Raw genomic sequence first — 20,228 nt, 5'->3', positions numbered from 1 at the left:
ATCTACAAAACTAACTTATTCTTTCAAAGCTCATCAGTTAGCCAATTTAAGTTTAATTAAGATTTTTTTTTTTAATTAGTATGTCCCCCCCCCCCCCAAGTATTATCGTTTAAAAACATTTGTTTGAGAATGAAAAATACACCTCATTAAGAAAATTAGTCCCTTTAAAAAGTTAATGTTGTTTTCATAATAAAAGACAAAGTATATAACAAAAAAGAGAGCACTTCCGTTTCCTTAATTCCAAACCTTTATTTTAGAATAAAAATACACCTCATTATAATAATTAAAAAAAAAAAAAAGCTAATGAAAACTGTAGTTATGGATTCAGTCTTAACTGCAGCCTAATAAAATTTAATTTGAGCAGAAGTGACACTAACAAGGAAAAAAATATATATTTTAGTCGGGTTCGTTAAGTCACATCCATACATCTTAGACAGATAAAACAACACAGCTGGTCTTGTGTCTCATCTGTACCTTAAAAAAACAGACACCGACACAGAAGTTATGAAACAGTGCCTCTTTATTTTTTCCGCACTCACTCAAAAATGCATATTTACATGGCATGCCACACCAATACAGGAACTGACTATGGACACAATCGAGAACACGAAGAATCTGCTCTGGGAGTTTACGGGAGGGGGAGTTTATCCCCTCAACGACCAACCGAGAGAAAACAGAAATGAAGCAACACTTTATTTTTAATTTTCAAGCCGGCCAGCCATAGAAAAGAGTTCCTCTTAAATCAGGTTGTTTCAAAGACTTAAAAAGTGATAAATGTCCAGCTGGCTGAACTTTTCACGTTCAAGGTCATCTACGCTCTGCGAAAAGAAACACGAGTCTGCTCGAATACAGGGCAGACTGCGCGGGGCAGATGATCACACATTTAGGGCAGGAAAAAGATTTACAACATCAATTAATTGCTGACGAGGACAAACTGGCCAACTCCGTTAGAAGTCCGGTAATTTCAAAATGCCTCAACAGACTAAATCTTCTAAGATAGTGTCCTTGTTCAAGGTGATAATCCAATGAGTCTTTTACAAAAAAAAAAAAAAAAATAACCCAAACAGGAGTGGAACCCAGAAGATCCAGAAGAGGGAAGAGAAGTTAAATACATTAAAAAAAACCACAAAAAAAAAAACATAACTCTGTATACGAGTTTGTCTGTGATAATGCAAAAAAAAAACAAAAAAAACAGCGGACTTCTGGACTAGTCGCTTCCAAGAGAGATCCTGGGAGAGAGTCTTCGTTCAATCAGTATTTCCTCTGTTTGGATGAACAGTCTGTAGTAGGAACATTCAAACACATGTCCTCCGGGAGCCATTCACACACACACACCCTTTCTCTCAAACACGCACGCACGCACGCACGCACGCACGCACGCACACGCACGCACACGCACGCACACACACACTCTCTCTCTCTCGCTCTCTCTCTCTCCTGCACAACCGATTTCACATGCAACATGGTTTCTGAATGAGGGACCTGCTGCATCAGATCAGGCCCCTCCTCTTCTTGTAGTCCTCCAGGTTGAGGGACCTGCGGGGGGCGCCGTCCTTCACCGGCAGTGCGTTGGAGCTCACGGACAGAGACTTGGCCTCTGCAGAGGAGGAGAGCAAAATCACACATTAGAGTTGCAGCGCTGCATTTTTTTTTTGTGACAGTTGCGATCAGAGAAGTTTGATTTAGTGTTTTTTCCTCAAAAAATGGTGATGTCATTTGTGGAGTTTTAAGTGATTTTGTTGTCGTAAACAATTTTTTTAAACAAAAAAAGAGTAATATGTAATCACTTCCTGTGATAATAATCCTGCTGCAGTGACCAAGCAGAACATCCTTCCATGTGAAGTGCATCATAAAAACACGCAGCGGTCGAACCGTCTCACCTGCGTTGGGAACCTGGAGGTCAATTTTCACGTCGAAATCATGAACTTTGAAGAGGTCTTCTGAGAGGTCAGTGTTTGGCCTGGTGACATCTTTGTCTTTCGGGTTTAATGGATCCTACGACACACAGGACAAAAAAAAAGCTAGAAGAACTGCTCGAGGGTAAAAACCGTCAGGCTGGACAGGGAGCTTCCCGCTTACCAGTTTGTTCTTGTCTGCACTCGACTGATCGGCGGCCGACCCGGAGCCGTACTTCTGGTTCAGGTGAGCGAGGATGGCTGCGTGGACCGACGGGTCTCTGGCCTGCAGGACGAGGAGCAGAGGGACAGATCAGATCACGTATATCTGACCTTTAAGGGAATAAAAGCATCCGGCAGATACCTAAAACAACAACTTACATTGGACACCATGGTGGGTTTACACTGTCTTCTAGTGAACGGGTCCATTTGTTGGTTTTTGGCGTTTTGTCCTTCAGCCTATTAGAATATAAAAGCATATTTCCCTTTAACAGGTGAGGAGGATCACAGGTGTCCAAGCAGATGTGCGAAGGAGGACACTCACCACCAGAGCTTTCTCAGACTCAACGATGTTCCAGCTTCTGTTCCTCTGATTAATGTAGCTGTAGTAGTGAAACAGACATTTACATTACGATTTTAAAAACAACTTCTTCTCTGATTCCAGTACACCCCCCACCACCACCACCACCACTTCCTCCTCCTCCTCCTGAGGGGTTTCCACATGTCGTGTACCTGATGGCAGAGATGTTTTTGGTCCTCTGTCGGTCCAGTGCTTCAGCTCTTTCCTCCAGTTCGTTCAGCTCATCCTGGATCACCTTCACTTTGTCCCCATCTCCGCTCTCTTCTGCCATGGCCTTCAATCACACAGAGAAAACGCAAATTTAGAGGGACTACACATTCAAGTACAAATCTGTGCCAGCTGCTGTCAGAGTGTGTGTTCGGGATGTTTGTAGGACAGTCATTAGAATATATATTAAAAAAAAAATCCCCCTTTATTTCCCATATTTCTGCCAGCACCTGGTTGCAATGTGTTACTCCCGTCACAAGGTGGCAGTAATACACTTAAAAAACATTTTCTGAGTTGGAACAGAAGCAGTGATTTAAAAAAAAAATTTTTTACCTTGTCTTTGAGTAACTGTGTTTTCTTCATGGCGTAGTTTGGAGGTGCTTTTCGGAACCGGTCCTTCTCCTTCACAATCTGCAGAGAGTTCAGAGAAAAGAGGATGAGCTGCCGTTGGTGAAACACGAGGACAGAGAGATCAGTGAACGTCCAGCGGGGACAGACGTACGTCTTCGATGTCTTTGTCGTTGAATTTGTAGTTCAGAGCCTCTTTGATGGACTGCTCCTTCTTAGTGATCTCGTCCAGAGTTGGTACCTGCATCGTGGCAACTATCATCTGCACCACAGGAAGCCAACACGTGAAACTCAAAAACTCACATCTAACTGAACGTTTCAACTCGTTTTAAATCCACTTACCGCCTCCTTCCACTTCATGAATTCACTTTCAGTGAACTCTTGATTTGATACGAACTCCAGCCTGAAAACCCGAGTGTCACCTCCATGCCTGAAGAATATTCACAACATATTGTGGATCAGGAATAATCAATGAAAACTAATTCTTCATGAGCTATATTAATATGTTTATTACATCTGCGATAGAACACCTACCTTAACTGTAATCCCTTGTTTGTTCGCGTTGATCCAAGCTGGTAAACCTTCGCCGTCTCGACTACATCCACGATTTCAGCAACCTTCAACAAGAAGGAAGGAATAAAGTTAAATTAAATATTTACTTTATTAAATCTACTTCTTCAATATCACCATCATATCAGGAAATCACAGTCTTGCGATCACAATAATGAACAAAAATTCAAGCAATCTGCAATATTTGCTTTTCCTCAAAACCTGTCATCAACAGAAGCTCTGCTGAAAGTATTACATCATAAAGTATGCTTTCAAAATAAAACAGACTTTATTACCAAAACTAAGTGTTTGTTTCCAACCACCGAGGCTCCGCCCCCTCTCCTCTCACCATCAAAACAAACTGCTGCTAGCTGACCTGACGACAGGAAGTGACAGGGTTTGTGGGAAATGTGGTCTTATGATGGGAATGAGGAATATGTTAAATAAGTTTTCTCACTTCCAGCTGTAAGAGACTGAACTTTGTTTTAGTGTTGAATGGATGTGATGTAAAGCTCCTATTTTGACAGCAGATGAAGTCTTTGTGTTCTATATTAGTCACAGACTGTCTGTTGTGGAAAGATACTTTTAGACACTTTTTAACGCTTTGAGCCCCAAAACAGAAAGAAAAACAGAGTACAGGTCAGATATTTCTGTGATGTGCAGCAGAATTATTATCACAGGAAGTCAGTAGATGTTACTCTTTAGCAGGTAGTTAATAAAAAGAAAGCCTTTAAAAAAAAAAAAAAAAAAAAAAAAAAAAAAAAAAAAAAAAAAAAATTTAACGCAAAAAAAAAAAATCAATCAAAACTCCAGAAATTACATTTTTGATCAAAACGTGTCTGACATAAAGAAACCCAGAGGCTTCTCTCACCCTGTAAACTGGTTTGCTGCTGCTGTTTCCGATCCCTATCCTCACGAAGCAGCCGGTCACCGTCTTAGCGAAGAAGGGCATGTGGCACCAGCGCTCCAGCTTGTGTCTGGACAGGCGGACCCGGTTCAGCTCATCTGGAAGTGACACTGGCTGCGACTTGGGCGGAGTCTCCTCTTTCCTGTGGGTGGCACCAAATCCAGACATTTAGTTGAAGTCAGGAGAAAAAAAAAGAGTCTCACTGCGGTGAACGCTTCAGATACTCACTCGTCGTCATCGTAGGACGATGAACGTGAACTCCGGTCGCTTTTGACCGATGACTTGTCGTCGTCCTCTTCCTCCTCCTCCTCGTCATCGGAGTAAACCTCGCTGGTCTTCAGGGGCTGACGTTTGGCCAGCAGTTCGGCTGCGGAGAGGCAAAAACGTCAGCGTTCAGAGTCGACCGAACTGTCGCAACGACCTCGCAGTGAAATCAGTGAAATCCACCGACCTGTTTTGTTCTTCTTCTTCTCGCGCTCGGCCTTCAGCTCCTCCATCGCCTGAGACTTCTTATCCAGCTTCTCGTCACGTTTGGATCGTCTCTCCTTGTTGTGTGACATGACCTGGAGACGGATGGAGATCACAACGACACATGAAGACAAACACAGGATGAGGAAGAGGAGTGATGATGTCAACTCGTTTAATCTCCAACACGACTCTCAGGATCGAAGCACGCCGACCCACATCATCATCACACCATATCTGTCTGATATTCTTTCTGAAGCCTCTGAAACGGAACTCACCACTTGTGTGTCTTGAACCTGAGATAGTTTCCTCTTTTCTTGCTCTTCCTCCTGCTTCTTCTTCTTCTCCTCTTTCTCTTTCTTCTTTGCCGTCTTCAGCTTCTTCTTGATTTCAAACCTTGAGAAACAAACATCTTCATTTGTCTTTGTCCAATCTGTCCAGCTCTAAAATCTTTCTTATTTGGTAAAAACAAACTATAAAAGCAAAATTTAAAAAAAAAAAGTGTCATCTTTCGTTGGACCTCACCGTCTCTTGAGCACCTCTCTCTTCTCAATCCTGTTGAAGAGCTCCTGCTCCCTCTCCTTCTCCGTCATCTGCTCCAGACGAGCTCTGTCCTCGGCGTCGCCCATCAGGTCGTCGTCGTAGCCGTCCCTGAACACCTCGTCCTCGGAGGAGTCCGAGTCGGAGCTGGAGGATGAGCTGTTGCTCTCCGAATCGGACACCTCGCCTGAAATGTTTTTTTAAAGAATAATTAATCAGATTTCAAACCCGATCATCCCGAGACCTTCAGAAAGTCTGTTGCAGGATTTAAAATTACGTTTGAAGTGATGCAAGCTGAGGAATCCAGTGTTTCTGTTTGTAACTTTATCTCATTAATAACAACCTCCTGCAGCTGTTTCATAATAAAAGTGCTCAGGTAACACAATGCATTCATCACAGAGGTCAGCGCTGGCCGAGATAACAGCTTCCAGGATAACTCTCAGTTTGGGCATCTTTTTAATGCTCTAAATATAGCAGGCCGTCCTGGAAGGTAAACGGACTTTACTGCATTCTGCTGTTTTGTTTCACTGAGGAGGAAATCAGGTCACGGCAGCTCATATCACAAAGCAAAAATGTTGATTATGCGGGCAGTCTTCTGCATTAAAGCAACATTATTTGGCTTTTGTTATATTTCTGACTGAACAGCTGCGCAGTCTTTTTCTGTGTGTAGAACGTAGGAGGATCTATTAGCAACAATGGAATATAATATCCATAGTTGTGTTTTAATTGGTGTAAAATCACCTGAAATTAAAAACTGTTTTGTTTTCTGTGCCTGACAATGAGCCCTTATCATCGACGTCCCGACGTGTTTCTACAAAGAGCCCCGAAGGGACAAACCAAGCACGCAAAACATGCAGCTATAGTCGACTCTCCTGCACGCACCGACGGGGAGAGCGAGGCGCCTGCAATCTGCAGCGTCTCCACTAGATGCCACTAAATCCTACACGCTCCTCGTGACTTAAACTATGTGCAAAATCTGCTCCGTAATTAATCCCCCTTTGTTTTGTTTGCACAATATGTCTAATTAAAAGATTGTATGTGGGTGCATTTAAAAAAAGTTAACAAGCCGGGGAATAAAAGCAGCTTTAACCATGTGGCAGCTACAGCCTCTTTAAACACGACTGATATTATTAGGACCCAAAATAAAAAGTGTAAATTAAAAGACAATTCAATTATTTATGAGGCAGTGAGTCAACATTGTTCCCTGAAGTGTTTCCTATGTGTAAGAACATGTTATATTTTTTTTTAACACTTTATTTAAAATAATAAAAAGGGTTGTTGTCTGAGGGCTCTTTTTTTTTAAATCATGGCTAGATTAGATTCCAGGTTTTCTATAAAGGTGCAGTAAACAGCAGATTAGGCACCACGCTGTGTGCCAACTGGGATAACAGCGGCTGAGTGAGTGAGTCATGTAATCCAGACACCTGATGTGTGACCTACAGTTCATCGCATGTCTGCACCTTCTGCTTTGCAATTTATGAATCTGAGGTCATCTGAACTTTTGTCATGCATGGCTGAGAGGACACGTACCCTCCTCCGGTGCAGAGCTCTCAGCTGAGCTGTCTCCATCTGAGCTGCCGGACGCTGTCGCTTTGTTCACCTTCTTCTTCGCTGCGTTCTTCTTCTCCGACCCTTTCCCTGGCTTCACCTTCTTTTTGCCTTTGGTGCCGCCCACAGTCCACTAAACAGAGGAGGGAAAAGTTCACTTCTGGTCATACAGCAGCGGAGACTTCTCTTGTGCCAGATTTGCCCTGAAGTGAAATAAGTCGTACCTCATCATCGCTGTCGGACGTCTCAGAGTCGGTCGATGCTGCTGGTTTGTTAACAGGTTCTTCCTGCTCACCTGAATCCACCCGCTTCCTCTTTGCCAGAGACAACAACTCCTGAAAGCAACAGCACATCAACACGATTCAGAAGGAGCACCCAGAGAAACCAGAAACACAAACATGAGCGGAGGTCTCTCAGTATAGGTGTGAATGAGCTTAAAATGTGTGGAAGATGTACTGCGACACAGCTTTTCAAACCACTTACAGAGGTGGATTCAGATTTACAGTAAAATCATCTTCTATTAGAAATAAAGTAGGAACAGCAACACGTGTTTAAACAGATTCTAAATTACCTCTACTGTCACTGACTAACAACAGAAGTTATGCATTTCTGTTTAGCAGCCGGCCGTTTTTCACCAGTAAAATTAATTGTGACCAGTACTAATGATGAACCAGCGATATGAGAAGCTTTTTAACTTTCACATTCATACAGTCTGTAATTGTTTGCCAGCTGTACTTTCTGTATGTATCAGCTGTGCATCTTTCAACTTTGTTCATGTGTTTAATTTCTGTGTAATTGTCTATTATTATAGTACGTACAATATGCCGCTCTGCTGCCAGTACACCTGAACGTGTTTGTGATTGGTCAGGTGATGCAAACCCCGCCCCCTTTTAAAAGAACGTACCTGGATTAAAAAAAACTCGGGGTCGAAAACCAGCTTCGTGTGAAGCGATTATGTTTATTAGTTTTAATTAAACAAGAGAACAGAAAGATGAACCCGTGTGTGTTGAAGCTGCAGGCTTCAGGTCAGCCGAGCTGCACGAACCAGCTCTTGTTTGACAACAACACCGTAAACAGGGCTTCAGGTCTCTGCGCCCATGACGTCATTCAGGAGATAGAGTTTAAGCTGAACGATGTAGCCCGACAACAACTACGGCCTCAGTTTTCACCAAAATACGTCCCATTCACCATTGGCCTGACCGCTAACAAACAAAACCCCCATCAGGACACGACCGTAGCCGAGCAGCTCACTACTCGGAACCAGCCGGAGGCCCGTGGCGCGGCAATATAATACTGCATGAAGCCAGTACACCTCGTAATGTAACCTTAACGGTTAGCTTCACTTGGCTAACTGATTCTGTCCAACCTCACACCCTCCACTGAGTTGGATACCCAACAGAAACACTTGAGACATACACTTACATTATGTTCTCGTAGGAACGGTGTGTTTAGTCGATAAGGAAATGAGGAGTGTAAATAAAACAGGCCCACTCTCAACCAGTTAGCATACATTAGCTTCACCTTAAAACGGTTGACAACTTAAGCGCACTCCTGTTGGAAATCAGAAAAACGCACACCTACCTGGTCTAAATTATCGTCGCTAGCACTGTCCTCAGAGTCGGAGTCAATCACGACTCGACCTTTCCGCTTCTTGACGTTCACCATGATTAGCTGCACGGCTAACCTACTAGCTGCCCCTGTGTCGTCTAAATGTTCTAGGCTAGCCACTGCTGCTACCTAGCCACACAAAGGCAGAACTGAGCATGCGCGTTCACATTTGATACCATAGTTACCGCAAGGAGTTTACGTCTTTTTTCTTAGCTTAAAAAAACAAAAACACAATTGTGTGTGTGCTTCTTATATAGATAATTCGTAAAATAATATTAGAATCAAATAAATAAATAGACATACAATTGAATTAACAGACATGTGAAAACTGATAGTTAGCAGAGGGGAACTGCATATCTACAGAGAGTGCGTCAGTCAGAACAGCAATCATTGGTGCACCAAAGCTGCGTTCAAGATCCACGATGATTGACGCGGTCACTGTTCTATGCCCGTGTTGTTCTATCTGAATGTATGCTGGACACAGCTCGAACACTTCCGCTGTGTGGACCTGAACAACCTTGGATCTGTACAAGCGAGGTCGCGAGCAGTTTATAAGCTGTTTTTACTTCTATAACAGAGCTTCATTTTGATATTTTAATGACGTATGTAAGATCGTTGCAAACTCCCGCGGTCCGCTGAAGCACCCAGCAGGTTTCAACTGCTGCAGCGCGGTCACAGTAAGTGGAAACGCATTGTGCTTCCTGTGCTGCCTTTTTCACCGTATTATGGTTTCAGAACAATTTTGTAAATATTTTTACCAGTGTCGTGAGTAATTCTTCTTCTTAATAGAAGTGTATAAATTAATGATAAATGCCATTCAAAAACTAGAGTGACAAAAATCGCTATAACTGTTGTTTAAGACTAGAACATGTTTTTCTGATGTCAGATAACGTGTGACATGCTGTCACCATTACATAAACAAAAAAACATTTGTGTAACCACTAAAAATGATTATGATATACTTTATTTGGATCACACTTTTCATTCTAGATATGCAGCTCAAATTGCTTTATTGCAGGAAACAGGAAAACATGTTCAAATGTAGTTTAAAAATAAAATAAAATATATAACAGATCAAATTAAACACGAGATCACATTAATAAAAAGTAGTTAAAATATGTATTTAATTCAGTTTAATTTAATATGATTCTATTTTTATATTTATATATTGTGCATATCTATCTATCTATCTACAGTGGGTACGGAAAGTATTCAGACCCCTTTAAATTTTTCACTCTTTGTTTCATTGCAGCCATTTGCTAAAATCAAAAAAGTTCATTTTATTTCTCATTAATGTACACTCAGCACCCCATCTTGACAGAAAAAAACAGAAATGTAGAAATTTGTGCAAATTTATTAAAAAAGAAAAACTGAAATATCACATGGTCATAAGTATTCAGACCCTTTGCTCAGTATTGAGTAGAAGCATCCTTTTGAGCTAGTACAGCCATGAGTCTTCTTGGGAATGATGCAACAAGCTTTTCACACCTGGATTTGGGGATCCTCTGCCATTCTTCCTTGCAGATCCTCTCCAGTTCCATCAGGTTGGATGGTGAATGTTGGTGGACAGCCATTTTCAGGTCTCTCCAGAGATGCTCAATTGGGTTTAGGTCAGGGCTCTGGCTGGGCCAGTCAAGAATGGTCACAGAGTTGTTCCGAAGCCACTCCTTTGTTATTTTAGCTGTGTGCTTAGGGTCATTGTCTTGTTGGAAGGTGAACCTTCGGCCCAGTCTGAGGTCCAGAGCACTCTGGAAGAGGTTTTCTTCCAGGATATCTCTGTACTTGGCCGCATTCATCTTTCCTTCAATTGCAACCAGTCGTCCTGTCCCTGCAGCTGAAAAACACCCCCATAGCATGATGCTGCCACCACCATGTTTCACTGTTGGGATTGTATTGGGCAGGTGATGAGCAGTGCCTGGTTTTCTCCACACATACCGCTTAGAATTAACGCCAAAAAGTTCAATCTTGGTCTCATCAGACCAGAGAATCTTATTTCTCATAGTCTGGGAGTCCTTCATGTGTTTTTTGGCAAACTCTATGCGGGCTTTCATATGTCTTGCACTGAGGAGAGGCTTCCGTCGGACCACTCTGCCATAAAGCCCCGACTGGTGGAGGGCTGCAGTGATAGTTGACTTTGTGGAACTTTCTCCCATCTCCCTACTGCATCTCTGGAGCTCAGCCACAGTGATCTTTGGGTTCTTCTTTACCTCTCTCACCAAGGCTCTTCTCCCACGATTGCTCAGTTTGGCTGGACGGCCAGGTCTAGGAAGAGTTCTGGTCGTCCCAAACTTCTTCCATTTAAGGATTATGGAGGCCACTGTGCTCTTAGGAACCTTGAGTGCTGCAGAAATTATTTTGTAACCTTGGCCAGATCTGTGCCTTGCCACAATTCTGTCTCTGAGCTCCTTGGACAGTTCCTTCGACCTCATGATTCTTATTTGCTCTGACATGCACTGTGAGCTGTAAGGTCTTATATAGACAGGTGTGTGCCTTTCCTAATCAAGTCCAATCAGTTTAATTAAACACAGCTGGACACCAATGAAGGAGTAGAACCATCTCAAGGAGGATCAGAAGAAATGGACAGCATGTGAGTTAAATATGAGTGTCACAGCAAAGGGTCTGAATACTTATGACCATGTGATATTTCAGTTTTTCTTTTTTAATAAATTTGCATAAATTTCTACATTTCTGTTTTTTTCTGTCAACGTGGGGTGCTGAGTGTACATTAATAAGAAATAAAATGAACTTTTTTGATTTTAGCAAATGGCTGCAATGAAACAAAGAGTGAAAAATGTAAAGGGGTCTGAATACTTTCCGTACCCACTGTATTTAGAATGAATCAGAACAGGCACAGTAGTGCAAAAATTCAACTCCGATCATAAGAGATTCCTCTAAAAACAAAACATATGTTGCAGCAGTGTGAATTGTGGTATCTTCTACCAAATAATTATACAAAGAATATTAAAGAAAATTATTAAATAACTCACCCTCTAACCTCACCATGTGATGTATCCCAGCAGTAAATCCTCTGGATCGTCGCTGACATGTCACTGCCGAAGATCACACGATTCCCTCCGCTGAGGCTGCTGAGCTCCATCCACCATCATCATCATCCTCACCTCCTCTTCCTTCCCTCCACCACTCCTCTCACGGTGCCGAGGAGAGCTGTGATCCAGGGCGAGTACCGGCGGCCCGGTCAGCCCAACGACGACAACAAGATTAAGATTAACTTTGACTTCTGGAAGGGTGTGACGGGGATAAAGAGGCACTTCGCTCTGCTGAAGAAGGAGTTCAGTGACCGCTGGGTCGGTCCGGAGGGGAAACCCATCCTGGAGCACATGCTGGAGCAGAACCGGGTCATGTGGGAGTTCAGGGGCCCCGAGAGCCTGGAGGAGTGGACGGTGTCCTCCGATCACGAGATAGGAGGCCAAAGTAAAGTGTACCTGAAGCTGGGCAAGAACAATAACACCTGTTTCCTGTACGGGACTCTGAGCTCGACTCCCCCACGAGACGGAGAAACGCGATACAGCGGATACTGCAGCATGCGCTCCAAGCAGCCGCTGGTGAGGGACCTCATAAACCTCCTTTTCTTTTAGTTTGTGGACTTGTATGTTCTCTTCTCATCAGGTTGGAGGGTTAAGTGGATCCAGGGTACTAAATTTAAAGCATATCTACACCCGAATTTTATTCTTTGGCACTTTAAATTCCATTAAAACAGGCTCACATGGTCATTTCAGATTTAGTACCAGACATGTGTTGCTGCATCTGCATGGAGTGTTTTTTTCCACTCCAGCATAAAAATCCAGAAACTATAGATTAAGACTTTATTAATCCCACAGTGGGGAAATTTAGTCACAGCAGCAGAGAAAAAAAAAAAAGGTGCACACAATATGAGAAAAATGTACAAATACGTATAAGAAACAAGATGGATACAAAATTATTATTTCAGTCTTTTTGTCTTCTTGTGGTTAAAGTTCCCTGTTGAGAGATTTCTGAGACACAAGACAATTTAAAGTATAATTTTCTACAAAAAAAACAACAGATGTTTAGATGCATTCATTTCATGCTGCACAGCCCAAACATCAGGAACATCTGTACGAGCTGAATTCACTCCTCACACACAATACACAATCTGAATCTACAGACCTGCTCCTCGTCCTCCACTCTCTACTTTGTTTATTGGTACAAGTATGTAAATTCTTTTATCTCTCAGGTTTCATTTGACAGAAAAAAGCACCACGACTGGTCCAGTTTTAACACCCTGCAGCTGCGCGTGCGAGGAGACGGCCGGCCGTGGATGATCAACATCGCCGCGGAGACGTACTTCTCCCACCAGAAAGACGACATCTACAACTACTTCCTGTACACCAGGGGGGGGCCCTACTGGCAGGACGTTAAGGTGAGATAAAACGGCAAAATAAACTCTTTTTAGAAATAATTTCCAGGTGTGATTGGAAGGTTCTGCCGAGAGATGCTATAGTGTTCAGAGAACTTTTAAAAAGCTCCACGTGAAGTGTAAATCTGTGAATTTACTTTACTCCGACTTTAAGGAACAGAACACTGATGAACTCGTGTGTCCCTCATCTGCAGATTCCTTTCTCCAAGTTCTTCCTCACACATCGAGGGAGGATACAGGACGACCAGCACCCCCTGTGGCTGGACAAGGTAGTGCAAAGAGTCACACGAGTTCCACCCGTCAGCAGACCTGCATCATCACCCGGAGATGGTTACTAACATGTTTACTGGATGTTTACAGATAAACAGCATCGGGTTCACCTTGGGAGACAAAGCAGACGGTCCGTTCCAGCTCGAGATCGACTTCATCGGTGTCTGCAAGGATTACGCACACACTGAGGAGTTCGCCTACGAGGTCTACAAGAGGAATCCCGAAGTTTAAACGGCCGCAAAACTTTGTGGTTTCTCGTGGACGTACTGTGAACACTTAAAAACAAACACATGTTCTCAATTTCACGGCTGAAGGAGACAAACACAATATTTCAGTTCCAGGAGGATATTTAAGATGATTGTGCTGCTCTTTCACAACAAAATCAAGTCAGTCCTGCATTTACTGTCATCACAACATCATCAACAATACAAATACTTTCAACGTGCAAGTCTTTTTTTTTTTAGTCTATTAAAAAAAAAAAAAACTACAACAGACAGGGAATCCATTCAGGTCAGTGTCTCTTTTATATCAGTTTCCCCTCCCAAAAACATGTAAAAACAAAGCATTTCAATTTTATATAAAGAACAAAATCATAAATTTCAAATGCAGCTAAGCAGGAAAGACTTTCTAAACATTGAAACAACAAATGAAAGCATCATTCGGAGCGAAAAGGCAGTTAAACAAAGTCAAACCTAAAACTTGGGAACAGAGAGGAGACGTACGACTCGTCTTCTTTCCTACGACAGTCGAGCTGCAGACGGTGAAATATTTACACTGAACAACAAGCTGTACAAAACAAGCAGAAGGTGTTTACATCATGGCGAGGCCTCGTCGAGCTCCGAGCAGGTTTTCTTTCTTCTGCTTCCGGTTCTCCTTTTGTTTGGTTCTCCTCTCGTCCCTGAAGGAGGAACGAGACATTCATGAGGGACACTGCAAAGAAGAAACTGGAACTGAAGATTTATTGATATCAGCGCGAGACTCACCTCGACTGGACTTTGTGCTGTTTGTAGTTTTCCTGGTGCGCGTTTGTTTGTTTGTCGTTTGTTTGTTTGTCGTTTGCAGCCGTGTTATCTTTACTCTCTACAAATGGCTTCAGTTTCCCTATTTAAAAAAAACACAATTTAAAAAAAACAAAACACATCAGTTCTCCGTCCGGCCTTCTGACACCGTCTCATGTAAACAGGAAGTGGAGACGAGTTTCGTACCTTTATGGGGCTTGTAGGTGAGAGGTCGCGATAGACTGGCCTTCAGGTCAAAGTTGGGGGTCTTCTGTGCTCCGGGGGTTTGCAAGGTGCTTGTGTTGCCGGTGAAAACAAACGGTCCTTTCAGAGGGAAACGACGAGTCATCCTCACAGTGTGCACGCATATGAATAAATCAATCCAGGCGTGATTCCTGGGGTTGAAAGGTCATAAGTACCTGCAGTTTTTGTAGCAGTGGTCTGTCTCCGAGGCGTGCTGGAGGTCACGCAGGGCGACATGCGGGCCGGAGTCTTTATCAAGGACTTCTTGTGCTCGTTGTCACGAGTAGCTGCTGAGAAGCTGCACACAAACACGTCGGGTTAATTTACCGTCACGTTAAATACACACAGCGGCAGTCTTTCCGTGTGGAAGTCTGCATGTTCCGCCTGCTCGGGTTTTCTGCAGCTGCTCCGGCTTCCAACAGACATCCAAAGACATGCATGTTCAGTAAATTGGTCTGTAGATGTGAGTGTGAATGGTAGTCTGTCTTTCTGTGATGGACTGGTGAGCTGTCCATGTGCACCCTGCCTCCACCCAAAATCACCTGGATTAGACCCCCCACCCCCACCCCACCCCGTCGTGACCTTGTTCAGGTACAAATATCAGGGTTTTCTCTGGTTTCTGGAGGTCTTAGTTGCCGTGGTAGCAGTGCGGGGAATTATGTCTCTAAAAACCGCATAGTCACATAATTTATTATGACTATACTTATTTTAAAATGCACCGTCTGCCATGAAAATAAGGCGTTTTTAACGGTATTGAAACAATGGATGATGGATGGATGGACATTAAATAGACTTTATTTCCATTTTATGTGCCTCCCTGTGTCACCACCACTTCACCAACAAATGACTGGTTTTATGGCGAAGTTAGAGGTTAAAAAGAAATAATTTCTTCTCCTCACAAAGGCCCGAAGACAGAGACTCACCGAACGTTGATCCTGCGCGTGGAGAGGACGGACGGTCTGAAGGGAACGTCTTCCTTCCCGGCTGGTTTGTTCGGAGGAGCTTTACTCGCCGAGAGTAACGTTTGTCTGCGTTTTTCCTCGGCCGCTTTCTTATTCACCGGGACGGGGCTGAACATGGTGGCACGGGTCGGATTCATCTTTTGTGGGATACATGGACACATGCAGGTTATCTCCAATGTAATCAATATTTAACGGAATAAATTAAAGTTCACTTAAAGATAGTTCAGCAGGAGCACTTTCTGTTCTTTGACTGGATTCTTGTAGGTCTCCATCTGCTTTGTCTTGCGCTGGACATACGAATCGATGGACTCCATCTTGTTAAAATGCGCCTCGTGGAGTTTTTTGAAGTCTGCACAAGAGATATATTTTACAAATATTACTTTAAAAAAAGGACACAGGAAGGAAGGGGGAGAGGAAAAAAAGAAAAGACAGAAAACGTACTCGGAGTGATGGGCTTCAACGGCTTGTTCTTCTGCAGGAGACCATTGTAACGAGGGATTTTACCAGCTTTGGCCACTTTTGGTTCTTTTTCTGGACACAGACATTTAAAATATATGTAAAAACAAACCTATATTTCATCATAACTTAATGTCAGAGTGCAGAGCATCTTAAAGATAGCAGCGACACAGAGGCATCAGAAGAAATCCAGTTTCATCATCACTGACCTGCATCACCGTTCACGAGTGCTTCATCCTTCACATCAGACTGCTGCTGCTCACCGACAGACGTCTTTGGAGGCTCGGCTGCAGGTTTGTCAGAATCTTTGGAGGACACCTTTCTCTTCTTAGCACCTCGAGGATTGCAGGGGGCCCTCGATGCATCCACTTCGGTGTCACCCTTAGGAGGAACAACAGCAGTTTAAGTCTTTAAACCTAATTAATACTAAGAAGAATGCAACACAAATGACCCTGTGCAGAAGGACTAAGGTACCAACTCTGCATACTGAAGTATGCACAGAAAATAAACGTGTATTTCTTCCTAATGGAAGCTGCATTAGATGGTATTTAGTTGTAGTTCTGCTTGTGTTACCTCTGCAGCCTCCGAGGGCTTCTCGCCATCACACTCAGTCCCTGCTGCAGCATCAGAGAGCTTCCTTTTGGCACCGTTTCCTTTGCCCCGACGCGTGTTCACAAACACAGCGGTGCTGGAAACCTCCTGAGAGGCGTCTCCATCCTTGGTAGCAGCAGTGCCATCACTGGCGTGTCCCTGGAGCAGCAGTACGACACGCACACATCAGATACCGACATAAATGCTATTGATTGGCATTAATACAGCAGTACGGATGAAGAGTAGGTTACCTGCTGCCCTTCCTCCTCCTTGTCCCCCTCCATGTTGTTGTTTTCTTGCTGATAATGCTGCTTTATGGCTTTCAGGAGTTTGTCGGCCTGTTATTGAAAAATAAAAGTCAGTTTTTGAATGTGTGCTAACGTTAGCAACCACTGAGCTACTGTTAGCGAAGAAGAAGCCTCAACACTGTCTGAATAGTATCACTTGTTTTAAAGCGAGAAGCTCCTACCTTCATGTTTGCTTTCAGTCCGAGCTCTTTAGCGAGGCGTCGTAGTTCTGGATATTTCATAGAGTCAAGATCCATGTTATTGTGGTAGTTTGTCCCGTTTTTTGGTTAAAACTATATCCGTTCACACGCGTCCGTTTCACTTTCAGCGCGAGCTTCTGCGACCGACGGTTAAAACTCCCTCTGATTCAAAACACAGCAGCGGGAGCCGTATGATTGGCTATTGGATTTGACCGGAAATGCTTTGCAGCCAATCAGAGACACGTGTGTTAACATTCATTCTTAATTTCTTTTTGTTTTTTTTGTTGCTTAAACTGAATTTGAACAACGTATTTATTTTTTACATTATGTTTTTTTTTTTTCAATTAAAAACTTACCAAAAATATTATTTGAATAAATAGACACTTTACACCACATAATGTCAGTTTTACAAACATAAAGGTTTTGAAGATTTATTCAAAAACACACAAATGAAAAACACAGATTTTGCTTTGATAAAAACAAAAACGTTAAAATGTTCGTTTAAAAGTAGAAAATAAAATAATCTGTCTTTAGCCTGTTTACATCTGAGATGAAAGCATTACAATGGATAAAAAGAAACTGCAGTTAAAAATGGAAAAGGTTATTCTTTGTACAGATTTGTGTATAATTAATTTCATTGCAGCAATTTACACCTCATTGAAGGTAAGATATAGTTCATGAAATATATGAAGTTCTGTAAAGATTAAAAATATCAATATTTTTGATAAGATTTATGTATTGCTGGAAACAAGTGCTGTACTTAGTTAAGTCAAATTTTAACTTTATTTGAGTGATTAAATTATTTTAAATGAGGGGTTTTTTTTCTGAAAAACGAAATGATTAAATGTTCTTTGAGAAAACAATCGAGAAAGTATATAACCATGTTTGATAATGAAACAAGTTTAGATCATATAATTTTGTTTATTTGTTTCCCTACCAATCTCCTGCTCCACACTCCAGTCCGGTAGGGGCGGTAACGCACCTTGAAGTTGCCAACCACCAAAAAAAAAAAAAAAAAAAAAAAAAAAAAGGAAGAATACTGGCGGCGAAGAAGAAAACATCCTCCCCTCTGTCGGTTCAAACTCTGGAGCGGGAGAGTTAGCATTAAAACCTGATTAAAAGATGGAGTTTAACGAGAGCACCTTAATGAATCGCACCGACGACGTGAAGCCGGCGGCAGCGCGCGGACAGCACGTGACCCTCCACTGTCAGGAGTGTAACACGGTGCTGGCGGACTCCTTCGTTATCTGTGGGGAGGTTAGAAGTCTGGACTCCATCATGTGCACAGGTAACAATCCCTCCAAAACATTAGAGTTTACTTTAAAGATTATTTAAAGACGTTTCAGATACAAAGAAACGTTATGGCATCTTAATGTGACAGGCTATTTCCGGAGCTTTCAGCAACAGCTCATGTTCTTCACACGGCTGATGGAGTTTGTTTTGTTTCATCCATGAGTTGACATCACGTGACCTGAACTCTGTCTAAAAAATAAAAAAATAAAAAAAAATAAAGCCAGTTTTTGTCTGTTCTGAATTTCTCTTCTGCGTTTACATTTGATCAGATATTCTCTTTAATGTGTGTTTTGAAGGGTTTCTAGAAAAACCTGATATTAATCGATACTTTTCTGCGTGCCTCCCCTCAGGAGTCACCAACGATGTGGTTGTCAGTGATAAAATGGAGACAGGACATAAAGGACAAATGAATAACTGGTGAGTAAACACAAATTATTGTTTATTCAAGGATTTATGCTCCTGTAAAGGCAGTTTGTTTATGAAGCACTGAACGTCATCCTGAGCAGAAACCTGGACTGTGTCCTCCTCCCACAGGTCATTTTCATCCTCGTGTTCGTCACTTCTCTCGTTTTACTTTCAGCATCTTCAGCTCTCTGAAGTGTCGAAGCTGCTGCTGCGCCGTGGGGAAACTCATTCACTCGGCTCCGTCCCGGTTGGCCGCGGTTCGCTCCATCTTTCTCCTCCACAAAGCAAACATCAGCTGGTGAGCATATTGACTTCTTGTGTTCTTGTTTACTTCTGCCTGAAGGGGCTCGAATAAACAGGTAGGTTATGAGGGGGATTTTACTCGACCGTTCACATCTCTTTCTCTTACTTTGCAGTTACATCCTCAACAGCCGCTCGATGGTGAAAGCCTCCACCTTCACATTTGACCTGAAGCCCCTCAGTGAATGCATCGCCGAGGTGACGATTAAGTCTTAAATATTTATACTCTGCTACAAACAAATGAAACAACTGTGGATGAAACTGATGTGTTTAAACGGGTGATGAGTGTACAGTTGAGCCTGCGGGTGACACCATCGACCCAGGCAGTAATTAATGATACTGTAATAAATACACGTTTCCTCTGCAGGTGAGACAGCAGTTTGAAGAGAGGCTGGAAATGATGTCGCGCCTGAAGAGCCGACTGGTCGACGGGAGCATGAGCAGTGAACTGAACGAGTAGCGAGCGTCCTCTCCCACCTGCACTCCCACTCGTCGTAGTTTCCTGCTGACTGACGTCTCTGCAGCTGCCTCTTTCATTTCACTCAGACTTTACACACTCATTCGGTTTGTCATCTTTCAAACCTCTCAGAGCTTTAAATTTGGCTCAGTGACACATCTCACCCACTGTTTGATGCATTAATAATATTTTTTACACAACAACAATTAACAGTGTTCATTCCTGGCCATCTCAGCTGTGCTCTCTTTTTACTGTTTTATTGTTCTGGATGAAACAGAGTCCGTCCGGTTTCTTGTGTCTTTATGGTAAATTCTGTTTTGTCAATAAAGTAAAAAAAAAAAAAGAATATTTGCAGCCCAATAACTCCAATTAAAAACCAAACAGTTTTACCTTAAATCCTGGCAGGACTGATTCAAACCTTCTCTTGGATGACGTCAGACATCTTTGCTGTCAGAAATCAAATCAATTGAATGTATTTAAGTCAACGTGGAACTCAAGAGTCCGTCAATTTAGTCCACACTGGGTTTTTTTTGTCACACAAAAGAAGCACATGGATGCTTTATGTTTTTCATGTTATATTTTAAAGAGTATTTTTTTTTTAAATTATTAGTCTTATATTTTACACAAAAAAAAATGTATGTATTAAATGGAATTTCACGTAAAATAAACGTACATTTTTGGAACCTACATCCAGATATAGGTCCTTCGTAGGACAGAATTTGA

General features: G+C 42.5%; 4 protein-coding genes across 5 annotated transcripts; 2 read left to right on the top strand and 2 right to left on the bottom strand.

Annotated features, from left to right (window-relative positions):
* Positions 1-502: 502 nt before the first annotated feature.
* Positions 503-8,778, bottom strand: rtf1 (RTF1 homolog, Paf1/RNA polymerase II complex component). The gene is made up of 18 exons (XM_069160675.1): positions 8,621-8,778; positions 7,264-7,374; positions 7,022-7,172; positions 5,477-5,678; positions 5,230-5,347; positions 4,938-5,049; positions 4,715-4,853; positions 4,451-4,628; positions 3,565-3,647; positions 3,373-3,460; positions 3,185-3,292; positions 3,016-3,093; positions 2,628-2,749; positions 2,440-2,497; positions 2,277-2,354; positions 2,080-2,181; positions 1,881-1,995; positions 503-1,597 (listed from the first exon to the last, which is right to left on the bottom strand). The coding sequence occupies exons 1-18, from the start codon at positions 8,702-8,704 to the stop codon at positions 1,491-1,493; spliced, it is 2,034 nt and encodes a 677-aa protein (XP_069016776.1). The 5' UTR covers positions 8,705-8,778; the 3' UTR covers positions 503-1,490.
* A 278-nt stretch (positions 8,779-9,056) lies between these two features.
* ndufaf1 (NADH:ubiquinone oxidoreductase complex assembly factor 1) lies at positions 9,057-13,757 on the top strand. Of its 2 annotated transcripts, none has more exons than XM_069160769.1 (5): positions 9,057-9,324; positions 11,668-12,210; positions 12,861-13,046; positions 13,238-13,312; positions 13,404-13,757. In XM_069160769.1, exons 2-5 carry the CDS (start codon positions 11,692-11,694, stop codon positions 13,542-13,544), a joined length of 921 nt encoding a protein of 306 aa, XP_069016870.1. In that variant the 5' UTR covers positions 9,057-9,324; positions 11,668-11,691; the 3' UTR covers positions 13,545-13,757. The 2 variants fall into 2 exon arrangements, with proteins under 2 accessions (XP_069016870.1, XP_069016869.1); XM_069160768.1 differs by having other exon boundaries at positions 11,665-12,210.
* Positions 13,758-13,822: 65 nt separating this feature from the next.
* nusap1 (nucleolar and spindle associated protein 1) lies at positions 13,823-17,211 on the bottom strand. Its single transcript, XM_069160766.1, has 11 exons — positions 17,033-17,211; positions 16,815-16,901; positions 16,546-16,722; positions 16,182-16,353; positions 15,958-16,047; positions 15,753-15,865; positions 15,478-15,653; positions 14,731-14,852; positions 14,519-14,635; positions 14,297-14,414; positions 13,823-14,211 (listed from the first exon to the last, which is right to left on the bottom strand). The coding sequence occupies exons 1-11, from the start codon at positions 17,105-17,107 to the stop codon at positions 14,124-14,126; spliced, it is 1,335 nt and encodes a 444-aa protein (XP_069016867.1). The 5' UTR covers positions 17,108-17,211; the 3' UTR covers positions 13,823-14,123.
* An 898-nt stretch (positions 17,212-18,109) lies between these two features.
* On the top strand, positions 18,110-20,047 carry oip5 (opa interacting protein 5). Its single transcript, XM_069160672.1, has 5 exons — positions 18,110-18,338; positions 18,694-18,760; positions 18,924-19,046; positions 19,165-19,246; positions 19,416-20,047. Exons 1-5 carry the CDS (start codon positions 18,173-18,175, stop codon positions 19,506-19,508), a joined length of 531 nt encoding a protein of 176 aa, XP_069016773.1. The 5' UTR covers positions 18,110-18,172; the 3' UTR covers positions 19,509-20,047.
* The last annotated feature ends 181 nt before the right edge of the window (positions 20,048-20,228 follow it).

The sequence above is a fragment of the Embiotoca jacksoni genome, unplaced genomic scaffold, assembly GCF_022577435.1.
Source record: "Embiotoca jacksoni isolate LCO1_2020_lvr unplaced genomic scaffold, fEmbJac1.0.p SCAF_27, whole genome shotgun sequence".
Taxonomy (NCBI): Eukaryota; Metazoa; Chordata; class Actinopteri; family Embiotocidae; genus Embiotoca; species Embiotoca jacksoni.
Note: the sequence above shows the minus strand (reverse complement) of the source record. Positions and strands in the feature narration are given on the sequence as shown.